The sequence below is a fragment of the Geotrypetes seraphini genome, chromosome 6 (assembly GCF_902459505.1).
Source record: "Geotrypetes seraphini chromosome 6, aGeoSer1.1, whole genome shotgun sequence".
Taxonomy (NCBI): Eukaryota; Metazoa; Chordata; class Amphibia; order Gymnophiona; family Dermophiidae; genus Geotrypetes; species Geotrypetes seraphini.
The window spans coordinates 160,661,850-160,673,970 of record NC_047089.1 but is presented as its reverse complement, the minus strand read 5'-3'; the positions used below and the strand labels follow the sequence as shown (position 1 = coordinate 160,673,970).

General features: G+C 42.6%; 1 protein-coding gene across 2 annotated transcripts in view; it reads right to left on the bottom strand.

The window, feature by feature from the left end:
• The window catches only part of TUBGCP3 (tubulin gamma complex associated protein 3), a 323,260-nt gene that overhangs the window by 267,200 nt on the left and 43,939 nt on the right, over positions 1-12,121 (bottom strand). For both annotated transcript variants that reach the window (XM_033948055.1, XM_033948053.1), the window contains exon 5: positions 5,843-6,060. In XM_033948055.1, coding sequence (XP_033803946.1) covers positions 5,843-6,060 — 218 coding nt within the window. The remainder of the gene's footprint in view (positions 1-5,842; positions 6,061-12,121) is intronic.

Here is a 12,121-nt window from a genome sequence, read left to right as displayed (position 1 = left end):
CTCCCCCAGCAGCAACTCTATGCAGGGACAGTGCGCGCTGCACGTGGATGGCCTACAAGCCTTCCCTCTGAAGTCGGAGAGAAGATTCCAGGTGAGCTACGCAGCAGCGTGTGATTCACTGCACACGCCGTCCATAGGAAGATAAGTACAAAACTGCTGGAAATTAAGAAACTTGAGATCACTCACACAAGGTGCAGAACTAAACTAAACTAAACTAAACCTTAAGTTTATATACCGCATCATCTCCACAAAAGTGGAGCTCGACACGGTTTACAAGAATTAATATAGAAAGGAACAGTGATGGAGATGAAAAATACCACTTTCCAAGTAAAATAGTTAAGATGAATACAAAACACTGGCTCAAATGAAGGTTTTATAAGACTGATGAGAAGAACATTAATATCCCAAACCACCGGAGGCAGTTGAAGAGGTGGGTTGATATTGAAAAGTCCTTTCTTAAACCATGAAACAAGAGGATGCTCAGTAAGAGATTTATTGTGAACCTGAACATTTTTTAAGTGCAGACAGACGACAAGGCTCCAATGATGTTTGATGCTCTGATGAAGTTGATCGCCAATGTTGGGATTGGGAACAATATCCTCTGGATACAGACAGATGCTCCAAAGATGAACGGCAACGATGACTTGAAGAATAGAAGCTGAAATGGAACCGACACTGGAATCTATGTCCCGCACCGATACTTAAGACTGAGCAGGTATCAATGGTATCACAGGGATATCCTGCACCGATACCCAAGACTGAGCTGGTAGCAATGGTGCTACAGGGTGTCAAGGGGTAGAATACCTCAACAAAGATGTACACCCAAGAGGAGACATAACCTGCATAGGAAACATAGGTAGTGATGTGGAGTTAATCCTCGATTATGTATCCCAGAGAGGGACCACCAATGTAGACACCATAGTATTAAAGAGAAACTGCTACATGCAAGGCAATAATGCATATAGGATCGATCATTGATGCTATGATGTAAGAAGAATCTGGTGAAAGTACTATCGTTGAATATGCTACGCTTAGCATGGCTCGGTACTGATGCAGATTGATGTATAAAGAGGAGGCTCTGTACTTCAACTAATAACCTGCACCGATGTTCATCAATGAAGAGGCGGCACCATGACCATGCAACATCACATGGTATCGAAGGTGTCACAGGCTTCGAAGCATGAGTGCCTGAAATGGTGATGCGCTTCAGAAACGATAACCTGTATCACTCAGAAACCATGCATCAAATGCTTCATATTCGGCCTGAACAAATGGGACCACATCACTCCTTTCTACCACCAACTGCATTGGCTGCCTTTCGAATCCAGAGTCTTCTTCAAATTCGCCTGCTTCTGCTACAAAACAGCTTTTGGCCTTTTACCTAGTTACCTCAATCAACATTTCACTCTGAATCTCACCAACAAAAACTCCCGCAGAATCCAGTTGTTCGTCTTCCCCTCCATAAAATTATGTCACCTCAAAAGATTCCTTGACAAAACCTTTGCTTACCAGGCGGCTAAGCTGAACCCTTGGCTAGCCCAATTGATACTCGAGGCCCCTACCTACCTTAGCTTCATAAAACTACTCAAAACGCACCTTTTCCGCGAACAGGTCCTATAATCCCTTTCCACCTGCAACTACCCCTTCCCCACTCTCACACTGCTCCTACTGCTCTCCCCCTTCCTCCTCCCCCTATACTTGGTCTCCTCTCTCATTTTCTCTTACCTTCCATCCCTACCTTCGATGCTGCTTGTACTTTTGATAAAACTCTGTTAAAGCGTCCCCACGCTCCCTTCTTCGTTGCTTGTAACTTTGTCAAAATTTTGTAAATCCGTGTGTCATCGCGGATCTTAATTAACGGATGTGAACCGCCTAGAACTTCTTGGGTATGGCGGTATACAAGAATAAATTATTATTATTATTATTATTAATGCTTAATTGGCAGGGTAGTATCCACTGCAATGCATCTGTGTTAACGTGGTTACATTACATTACATTAGGGATTTCTATTCCGCCTATACTTTGCAGTTCAAGGCGGATTACAAAAAGAGTTGACTGGACATTTCCAGTGAAGATACATCGAGTTTTGGGTTTTTTTTTACAACAGAGGAGAGATAGCTGGATAGATTCCGAAGGAACTTACAAATTGGAAAGTAAATTGACAATGAATAACTGTGCGATATAACAAATAGATTACAGTTAGAGTAAGATTACAATATATTTCAGGGATCTGTTTACTTGGTAGGTGTTTTGGGGAGGAAGAGGTATTCTATGTGGGGGTTTTAGGGGAGAATTTATCTGGGAGTATGGGGATGGGGGGTTAAGATATTTGGATGAATTTTTTTGAAAAGCAAGGTTTTGATTTCTTTTCAGAATGTTTGTTGGTTAAAATATTGACACCGAAAGTCATGCATCAACCGGAGTCGATGCTAATATGCTACCAAAGCACTGAGAAGGAAGTATCTATGTCACTGCGCTACATCTGCATCGACATGGTTAAAAGATCAGTACAGAAGGCATGCGTCAAATAGACTCAATGCTAATATGCCACCAATGAAGGTATGGAATAAACATCAGTACAGAAAGGTATACATCAACCGGAGTCGATGCTAATATGCCACTGATGCAAGTAGATGGAGGTATTGATGTCTACCGGTACCGGCAAGTCCCAGTCACTGAAGTCCTATTCCAAACCTATATGTCAAAAGAAAGAAACAAAAGAAAAAAAAAAAAAAAAACTTTGGCATTAGTTAATAGTGTTTATCTTCTGGCAATCTATAGCTCCAGAGTCAAATACAGTCAAAGAGGGCGAGTCGTGGTAGAGTAGAAACAAGGCTGAAAATCCATCGACGATCACCTAAGTAAGTAAGGATGGAATTGTGAAGGCTGTTGAACTTTGAACGAAGTTTGAAGAAAGTCCAAGTTACTTTTTCTTTTACTTTACTTTACTTATTTTCAAAAGAAGAGACAAGTATAGAGAGAAGAACTTGAAAAATTGAAAAAGTTTATTATAAACCAAAAGCGGTAAGACAACTTGATGGAGAAACAAGAGATATGTCTTCTTCACTCCGCAGAAAATGAAAAACTGATGGTATTGGGTGAGAAAGCACTTGCGCATGTGCGGTGCAGGCAATCTAAAAAGCGTACTAAAGATTAAAGTGATACTATACTTTTTACTGTCTGTGCCGGGGCTCCATGGATGACATCACCCATTTATGAGAATATGCTGCCTGCTTGTCTAAGGATAAAATATGGTTCAATATGCTTTCATAAAATGTGGTTTAAGCAATGCCATTGATGGTAGTGAAGATGATGTGCTTTATGAGAATAGCAGCAATGATGATAACGACAATGTCTATGCTGATAACATCACAGAAGCTGACTTCCACTGTCTGTTTGAGAATTCTGATGATGAGAAACCCTGCTCTGAAGGATTTTAAATCATTTTTAATGACTGAAAGCTACATTGTGAAGTTAATAAATATGCTAAAACTTGGGGAAGGGGGGATTATGGTGGAAGGATTGTTTATCTAAAAAGATATTGTTTAAACTGCTGTTATTGTACTTGTGTGGTTTTGCGCTAATTACACTAATAAAAATATTTAAAGTTTTAAAAATTGTGTTAATATGGCAAGGATGTCTAGTCTTTGTAGACTGGCTAACCAGATTACCCAAATTTCTAATCTCTGTTTATATTCAAGTCAACCTTTTTCCTCAATTTTGGGGAAAAGGTCACCTCAGTTTATTTTCAGATGGGTTTATATTAGAGTATACTGAATACAATAAAGGAGTTTTTATGTTCTCTTATTGTCCCGAGTATATAAACTGGTTGGCTTATTTTCATAATATGTTATTTGAAGGTCTGTACTGCAGTGTCCTACCAAGAAAACCAGATAAGACAAGAGCAGAGAGAAGTGAAGTACCTACCTTGAGTCCCACAAAAAAGAATTTTAAAGGAGTGCTCCAGGTGTAAATACTTTGAATTCCAAGTCCATCCATTCAACTACTTTGTCTTCAACAATGATTTTTGCTTGATTTTCTTATGGACTGAAAATATTTCATTTATGGAAGTCACAAATAAATGTGTCTTATTTAAACATACCCACTGGTACCCACAACTTTTGGTCTTTTATTTTCCCTACAGCTTAGCCTTTAAACTTACCTTCCCCTATCCACCAGAATCCTGTTATCTATATGTGGCCCTGGGTTGTAGTTTTTTCATGCTCTCCCCAAGCAAAGCAAAAGTCACCAACCCCCCTTTTCCATTCCTGCATAGAACCTCAGGAGGAGGCTTGCCCCCTAGTGAAAGGAAGAACTTACAAATTTCAAAAGAAAACAAACTACTTAGATTTGTTTTAAGTACTGTAATATAATTATTTTGTAAATAGGAGAAATTTTCATTTGTGTACACACTGCATATTGGCTTAGCATAAGGCAAAATGTTGTAACACAATACAAACAAGCTTTCTGTGAGGCCATTAGTACTAAATATTTACAGCAAGATAGAAATATGAGAAGGCTGGTTACATAGCTGAATATGAGGTATGTTCATGATAAATAAACAGTTTTATTATTTGATCTAATTATACTATTGATTCTTAGTATGAATATGCTTATCCTGATGCCAACCAGTTGTTTCCTCTCACAAAGGAGGATCGTTCTTATTGTTAGTATTACAGGAACCACCTAATTAAACTTTTTTTGTTGTTTTCTCTTCATTGTTTTACAGATTTTATATTTGTACTATTAAAAAAAGCAGGCAGCTTGTGTATACCGCTGTATACTATATATTTACTGATGTATATGCAAGGTTTTACTATACAGTAAACACCCTTTATCCAGATTTTCATTATCCAGAAACTCCCAATATACAAAAAATGAAGTACACCAACAGATTGCATCAATTTAGGGTCCACAAACACAAGTGTGGAAGGACAATATAATACTAAATGCAACTCCCTTCTACTCAAAAACACACTCCAAAGAAGTGGATAAAGTGGAAATAGAAACCAAAATCCCTTTCAGAGCAAAGGCTTCAAAAACATCTTAGACAAACCAATGTGAAAGGGTATAAAGGAAAAAGCCTCAGAGCCTCCCCCCCCCCCCACACACACACACACACATTTTGCTGGAAACATCTGCTTCAGGATGTGCTGGCTCCTATGTGGCACTTGCTCTATATACCTACCATTGTGTGGGATAAGTATAAACATGTTTTTTCTTCTTCATGATTATTTGAATGAAGTTAGTATGCAGCTAAGAATGCTCAAATATTAAATCTATGTTTTCCCTGCATTGCTTAAGGCTTGTAACATCTCCCAATGTAAAAGGTTTTTTATGCCTATGACGAGATTCACCAATAGAGAATTTTCCCATCATTTGTTTCACCCAAGCAGGTGTTTGTGTGTGTGTGTGTGTGTGTGTGGAGGGGGGGGGGCTCTGAGGCATTTTCCTTTATACGCCTTCACATTGGTTTAGCTAAGATGTTTTTGAACCCTTATCTCTGACAGGGATTTTGCTTTTCATTTCCACTTTATCCTCTTCTTCTTTGGAATGTGTTTCTGAGTAGAGGGGAGTTGTATTTAGTATCAACTTAAGGTCCACCAGTACCCCTGTGGACTAATCTACATTCACACTGTCCAGTACACCGTCTCTCCTGTCTCTAATTTATCCATAAGTCTGACCAAAGAAAAAAAAAACTAAAGCAGCCTAGCACTTTTATAAAGCAGATTGGCTGCAGATGGGGATAGGAGGTGACATTAGACCCAACCATTCTGGATAAAAGGTGCTCCACTGTACTATAATAAGAGACAACAAGAAAAATAAAGAATCAATAATTTACCCTGGAAAGAAAGTCTGTGGTGTAGGTGTTGGTCCATTCAAGGCATACATGCTAATACTGCTGATCCCGCTGGTTCCCATACTACCGGAGGCCTGAGTTGACTGAGTATTTCTGTCCTGGTAATTTAGTTGCAGGCTCTGAGGCCTAGCATAGTAGTAAGGAGTAGAATGGGCATCACGAGGCAAAGCCTGAGCGAAGAGTGTTGCATAACTTGACACCTTTAAATTTAAAAATATATTTTATTTAAAATTTTTGCATCGTCTTAACATTAATTATGCCCGTCATGTCTTCTTCAGTGTTTGCATAGCTAAACCTTACCTTTTTACCTTATACAAATACACACAGTGAAGTTATATATTAACTACAGAGATCAATCCACAAAACAAAGGCTTCGGTCATACCAATTCAAATCATAAAATTTCAAGAACTGTAAGAATGCAGACACTGCCATACAGGACATGGAAAAGATAAAATAAACACAAAACCATCATGTCTCCTTTTATTTTTGGATAGCATTGGTTCAACTGTTAAGTGGGAAAATCCTCCCAATAAAGGGATTAAAAGGAGATTATGATGTCTAAGACTCTACATATAACAATAAAAACAATTCTATAAGTATTAGAAATCTAATATTTCTCAGTCTTCAGTATTGTACTCTCTTATAAACAATCATTCTCATTAATACATAGACAAAATCATATTTATTGTAGCTGAGAAAGGATATAACACTTTGAATACTAAAAGAGACAGATTGCTTTCTTTATTGCACTGTATTTATTATTCATAAATTTGCAAATTTAGAAGTATTTAAATTTGTAGATTGCTTATAAGTATAATGATTATTTCAGTATAAATAGGAAGAACCACACTATTAAAAAATTAAGGGGTTAGGGTCTCGGCATACAGTACCTTGAGTGCGACAAAAATCTATATGTGTATTCCTCATTTTACAAAGAGAACACATATGTTTGGGAAAAAATTCCTACTTAGGCCTCCTTTTACGAAACTGCGATAGCAGTTTCTAGTGCGGGGAGCCGCGCTGAATGGCCCACGCTGCTCCCGACACTCATTGAGTTCCTATGAGCGTCAGGAGCAGTGCGGGCCATTCAGCGCGGCTCCCCACACTCAAAACAGCTATCGTAGTTTCATAAAAGAGGGGATAAGTTTTACACAAACTTAAAGGAACACAAAATTTTAAAAAGTGCTTATTTATGCCAGGGCTTTACATGAGGGATTAAAGGAAAAATTCCCCATAATCTCCCATTTCCACTTCCGGAAGGAAGCAAAATAAAAACTGCAGTCTCCTTACTTAATTGGCTGCATTTACACATCTAAATTTGTAAAACTTGATAGCTACATGTGAAGGCAGCATCACTATGTGGAAGATGCAAAATCACAGCTTCCATTTGTAGTACTGCCACTACTAAAGTGGAAATTATTGGGTTTGTGCTGCTTGATTTTTCATTGTGCTCATTTGTAAAACAGCTTCTTCTGCTGTACGTGCTAGCAAATACACATGCACTCCTGCATGTCATTATAAGTATTTTGCAAAAGGCTCGGTATTCAGCAGGACATTTTGCTGGAAATGAGCACATCCCAACCTGAATTCTGATCTCAGTATTCTAGGACATGGTTTTCAAGGAGTTTGAACTGGTGTTCATACTAGCATAGCTCCAGGACAGGATAATGAGCAGCACAGTCATATGGTACCAAAAGGCAGAAGTTATCCTGGGGAGAGTACTACAATTGGTTTCACCAGAGCAAGGGGTAGGAGAATTACAAACTGAAGGGTGCAGATTTGTGGAGAAAAGCATGGAGGCAAAAAAAGACAAAGTGGGCAACAAATTCTCAACCCAGTCCTCATGATACACCCAGTCAGTCACATTTTCATGAAATTCACAATGCCCGAGAGAAAATTTGTCTGCACTACCTTCACTGTATGTCAGTCTCTCTCATGCATATTCATTCTGGAGAGCTTAAAAACCCATAGGGTAACATAGTAAATGACAGTCTGTCACATTGAGAATCTTCCTGTTTTTTACTACCCTGAATAGATATGCATACAAATTCTCATGCATAAACCAACATGCGCTCTCTCTGCTTCCTCTAAATCTATTCCAAGCACGTTCAGACTTGCAACAGTGCTTGCTTCCTGCACTCTCATTTTAGGCAGGGCTATTCTGAGGGCTGTGCAAGCACTTTGACCACAAAAAGCATAAGAGATGGGGACATTAAAATTGCTCCCCATCCATTACCTCCTTTGCCATAGCCACAATGCTACAGGGCACAATTCCAGTTTGGAACTCTCCTGACTTTGTCATCTAAATTTTGAATCTTATAAAGGCTGATAATTTAATTACCAGGTCTCCTTGCAGGCCTGATTATACTTTGTAATAATTCACATAGTTACCAAAATTAGAGAAGCTATTGCCCAAAACATTTAGCCTCCCCATATGGAATTGTTGAAGGATACAATAACAGAACAAAACTCGCTTGATAAGTGTTGTTAGGCTGGAAAGCTGTATGGGACCTACCCCTTCCTCATTCTTTTTTTTTTTGGGGGGGGGGTTTGAGCCCACCACAGTTATTTACCGTAACAAGTGTTATACGGAGACAGCAGGCACATATTCTCACATATGGGTGATGCCATCCACGGAGCCTGGTACGGATAGTATGACAAGTGAACTATCACTTTTAAGATTTAAGAAACTTCGCGACTGCCTGTGACACGCATGTGCGACTGCCTTCCTGCACGCTGAGGCTCGCAGTACCTCGGTTTCATAAGCAAGCTAAAAAGCTAACCAGCGAAGGTGGGAGGGATGTGAGAATATCTGCCTTCTGTCTCCAGATGAGTAACTGTGCTTTATCCCAGGACAAGCAGGCAGCATATTCTCACATATGGGACTCCCTAGCTTACTGCAATGGCAGAGGAACGCAGTCTGGCTCCAATCCCAGGTGCGCCTCCATGGAACCACGCAGCCTGCGATCGACCCACTTGCAAACGAACCTGGGGTGAGCTAGATCCCAAAGGAATGGTCCCTGAGCCCAGATCTGATGTGCAGGCTGTCCAGAGGGCTTACTTACAAGCAGGGAACCCTGCAGAAAGCAATGTTACTTACCGTAACAGTTGTTATCCAGGGACAGTAGGCAGCTATTCTCACTAGTGGGTGATGTCATCCGACAGAGCCCCGATATGGACATTTTGCAAGCATGTCTTGCTTGAAGAAACTCAGAAGTTTCGAGATGCCCGCACCGCGCATGCGCCAGTGCCTTCCCGCCCGATGGTCCGGGCGTGTCTCCTCAGTTCAGGTAGCTAGCAGAGAAGCCAACCCAGAGGAGGTGGGTGGGACGTGAGAATAGCTGCCTGCTGTCCCTGGATAACAACTGTTACGGTAAGTAACACTGCTTTATCCCAGGACAAGCAGGCAGGTATTCTCACTAGTGGGTGACCTCCAAGCTAACCTCAATGGGATGGTGGAAGAGTTGGCAATTTAGGAGAATAAATTTTGTAACACTGTTTGGCCAAACTGTCCATCCCTTCTGGAGAAAGTATCCAGACAATATTGAGAGGTGAATGTATGAACCGAGGACCAAGTGGCAGCCTTACAAATCTCCTCAATCGGTGTCGATCTGAGGAAGGCTACAGAGGCTGCCATTGCTCTGACCTTATGGGCGGTGACCTTACAGGGAAGGGGTAATCCCGCCTGGGCATAGCAGAAAGAGATACAAGTTGCCATCCAGTTGGAGATGGTGCGCTTTGATACAGGTCGTCCCAACTTGTTTGGATCAAAGGAGACGAATAGTTGAGGAGCAGTTCTGTGTGGTTTGGTGCGATCCAAGTAGAAAGCCAAAGCACGTTTACAGTCCAGAGTGTGAAGAGCTGATTCTCCAGGATGAGAATGAGGCTTTGGAAAAAACACCGGAAGTACAATGGATTGGTTGAGATGAAATTCAGAGACCACTTTAGGTAGGAATTTTGGATGAGTGCGGAGGACCACCTTGTCATGATGGAAGACTGTGAAAGGCGGGTCCACCACCAAGGCCTGAAGCTCACTGACCCTGCGAGCAGACGTGAGGGCCACAAGAAAAACCACTTTCCAAGTGAGAAACTTTAGTGGAGCCTTGTTGAGAGGCTCAAAAGGAGGTTTCATAAGCTGAGAAAGGACAACATTGAGATCCCAAACCACTGGAGGAGGTTTGAGAGGAGGATTGACATGAAAAAGTCCTTTCATAAATCTGGAAACCACAGGATGAGCAGAAAGAGGTTTCCCTTGTAGAGGCTGATGGAAAGCCGCAATAGCACTCAGGTGGACTCGTATAGATGTAGACTTGAGACCAGACTGGGACAGGTGTAAAAGATAGTCCAATACAGAGGATAGGGAGGCTCGCTGAGGCTCCTTAGAATTGGAAACACACCAGGAAGAAAATCTAGTCCATTTTTGGGAGTAGCACTGACGAGTAGCAGGCTTCCTGGAAGCCTCCAAGACATCCCTCACTGCCTGGGAAAACTGGTGAGGAGTTACGTTGAGAGGAACCAAGCTGTCAGGTGGAGAGACTGCAGATTGGGATGAAGCAGAGATCCCTGATGCTGAGTAAGCAGTGAAGGAAACACTGGAAGAAGGCATGGCTCCCTGCTGCTGAGTTGTAGTAGAAGGGAGAACCAAGGCTGTCTGGGCCACCGAAGAGCGATCAGAATCATGGTGGCATGGTCGGACTTCAGCTTGACCAGAGTCTTTTGAATGAGAGGAAAGGGAGGAAACGCATACAGAAAGCGATTCCCCCAATCCAGCAGAAAGGCATCCGCTTCGAGACGATGAGGAGCGTAGATCCTGGAGCAGAATTGAGGCAGCTTGAAGTTGTGGGGAGCCGCAAAGAGGTCTATTTGAGGCGTCCCCCACTGTGCAAAGATCTGATGAAGGGGCTTGGAATGGAGTGTCCATTCGTGAGGCTGGAGAAGACGACTCAGGTTGTCCGCCAAGACATTTTCCTTCCCCTGAATGTAGACAGCTTTGAGGAAGGCATTGTGGCAAACCGCCCAATCCCAGACCCTGAGAGCTTCCTGGCAGAGGGAGGCCGAGCCCGTGCCTCCCTGCTTATTGACATAGTACATGGCGACTTGGTTGTCTGTGCGAATGAGGACCACCATGTCGTGAAGCAGATGTTGAAAAGCTTGAAGAGCATTGTAGATGGCCCTGAGCTCCAGAAGATTGATCTGATGGAGTCTGTCCGCACCGGTCCAGAATCCCTGAGTGCGAAGCAAATCCAGATGTGCTCCCCAGGCATAGGTCTAGGAATCGGTCGTGAGAACCTTCTGGTGGGGAGGAGAATGAAACAGCAAACCTCTGGATAGATTCGAAGAGGTCATCCACCAAAGTAGAGACTGCCGAAGAGCAGGAGTGACGGTGATGTGTCGAGTCAACGGATCAGACACCTGACTCCACTGAGATGCCAGGGTTCACTGAGGAATTCTGAAATGGAGTCTGGCCAACGGTGTCACATGAACTGTAGAGGCCATGTGGCCCAGGAGGACCATCATGTGTCTCGCCGAGATGGACTGGCGAGAAGATAGACTGGCAGAGATGAAGAAGAGCCTCCATGCGCTGAGGAGGGAGAAATGCTCTGAGACGTATGGTATCCAGGATCGCCCCGATGAAGGGAAGCGACTGCGTAGGGTGCAGATGAGACTTGGGAAAGTTGATCTCGAATCCCAAACTTTGCAGGAACAGAATCGTGGACAAGGTCGCCAAGATGACCTCCGAGGCCGAAGGAGCCTTGATGAGCCAGTCGTCGAGGTAGGGAAATACCTGAAGACCCTTGTTCCGGAGAGCCGCAGCTACCACTACCAGACACTTCGTGAAGACCCTGGGAGACGAGGACAGACTGAATGGAAGCACTCGATACTGCAGATGTCCCACCCGAAATCTGAGAAATTTGCGAGAGGCCGGATGAATGGGAATGTGAGTGTAGGCCTCCTTGAGATCCAGAGAGCATAACCAGTCATTCTGCTCGAGGAGGGGGTAGAGAGAAGCAAGGGTCAGCATGCGAAACCTCTCTTTGACTAGGAATTTGTTGAGGACCCTGAGGTCCAAAATGGGTCGCAGGTCGCCCGTTTTCTTCGGAACAAGGAAGTACCGGGAGTAAAACCCCTGGTTCAGTTGGTCCGTCGGGACCGGTTCGACGGCCCAAAGCCGGAGCAAAGCCTGAACTTCCTGAAGAAGAAGGGCAGTCTGAGTCAAGTTGGAAGGATACTCTCTTGGAGGGTGGTCCGGAGGAACCCGA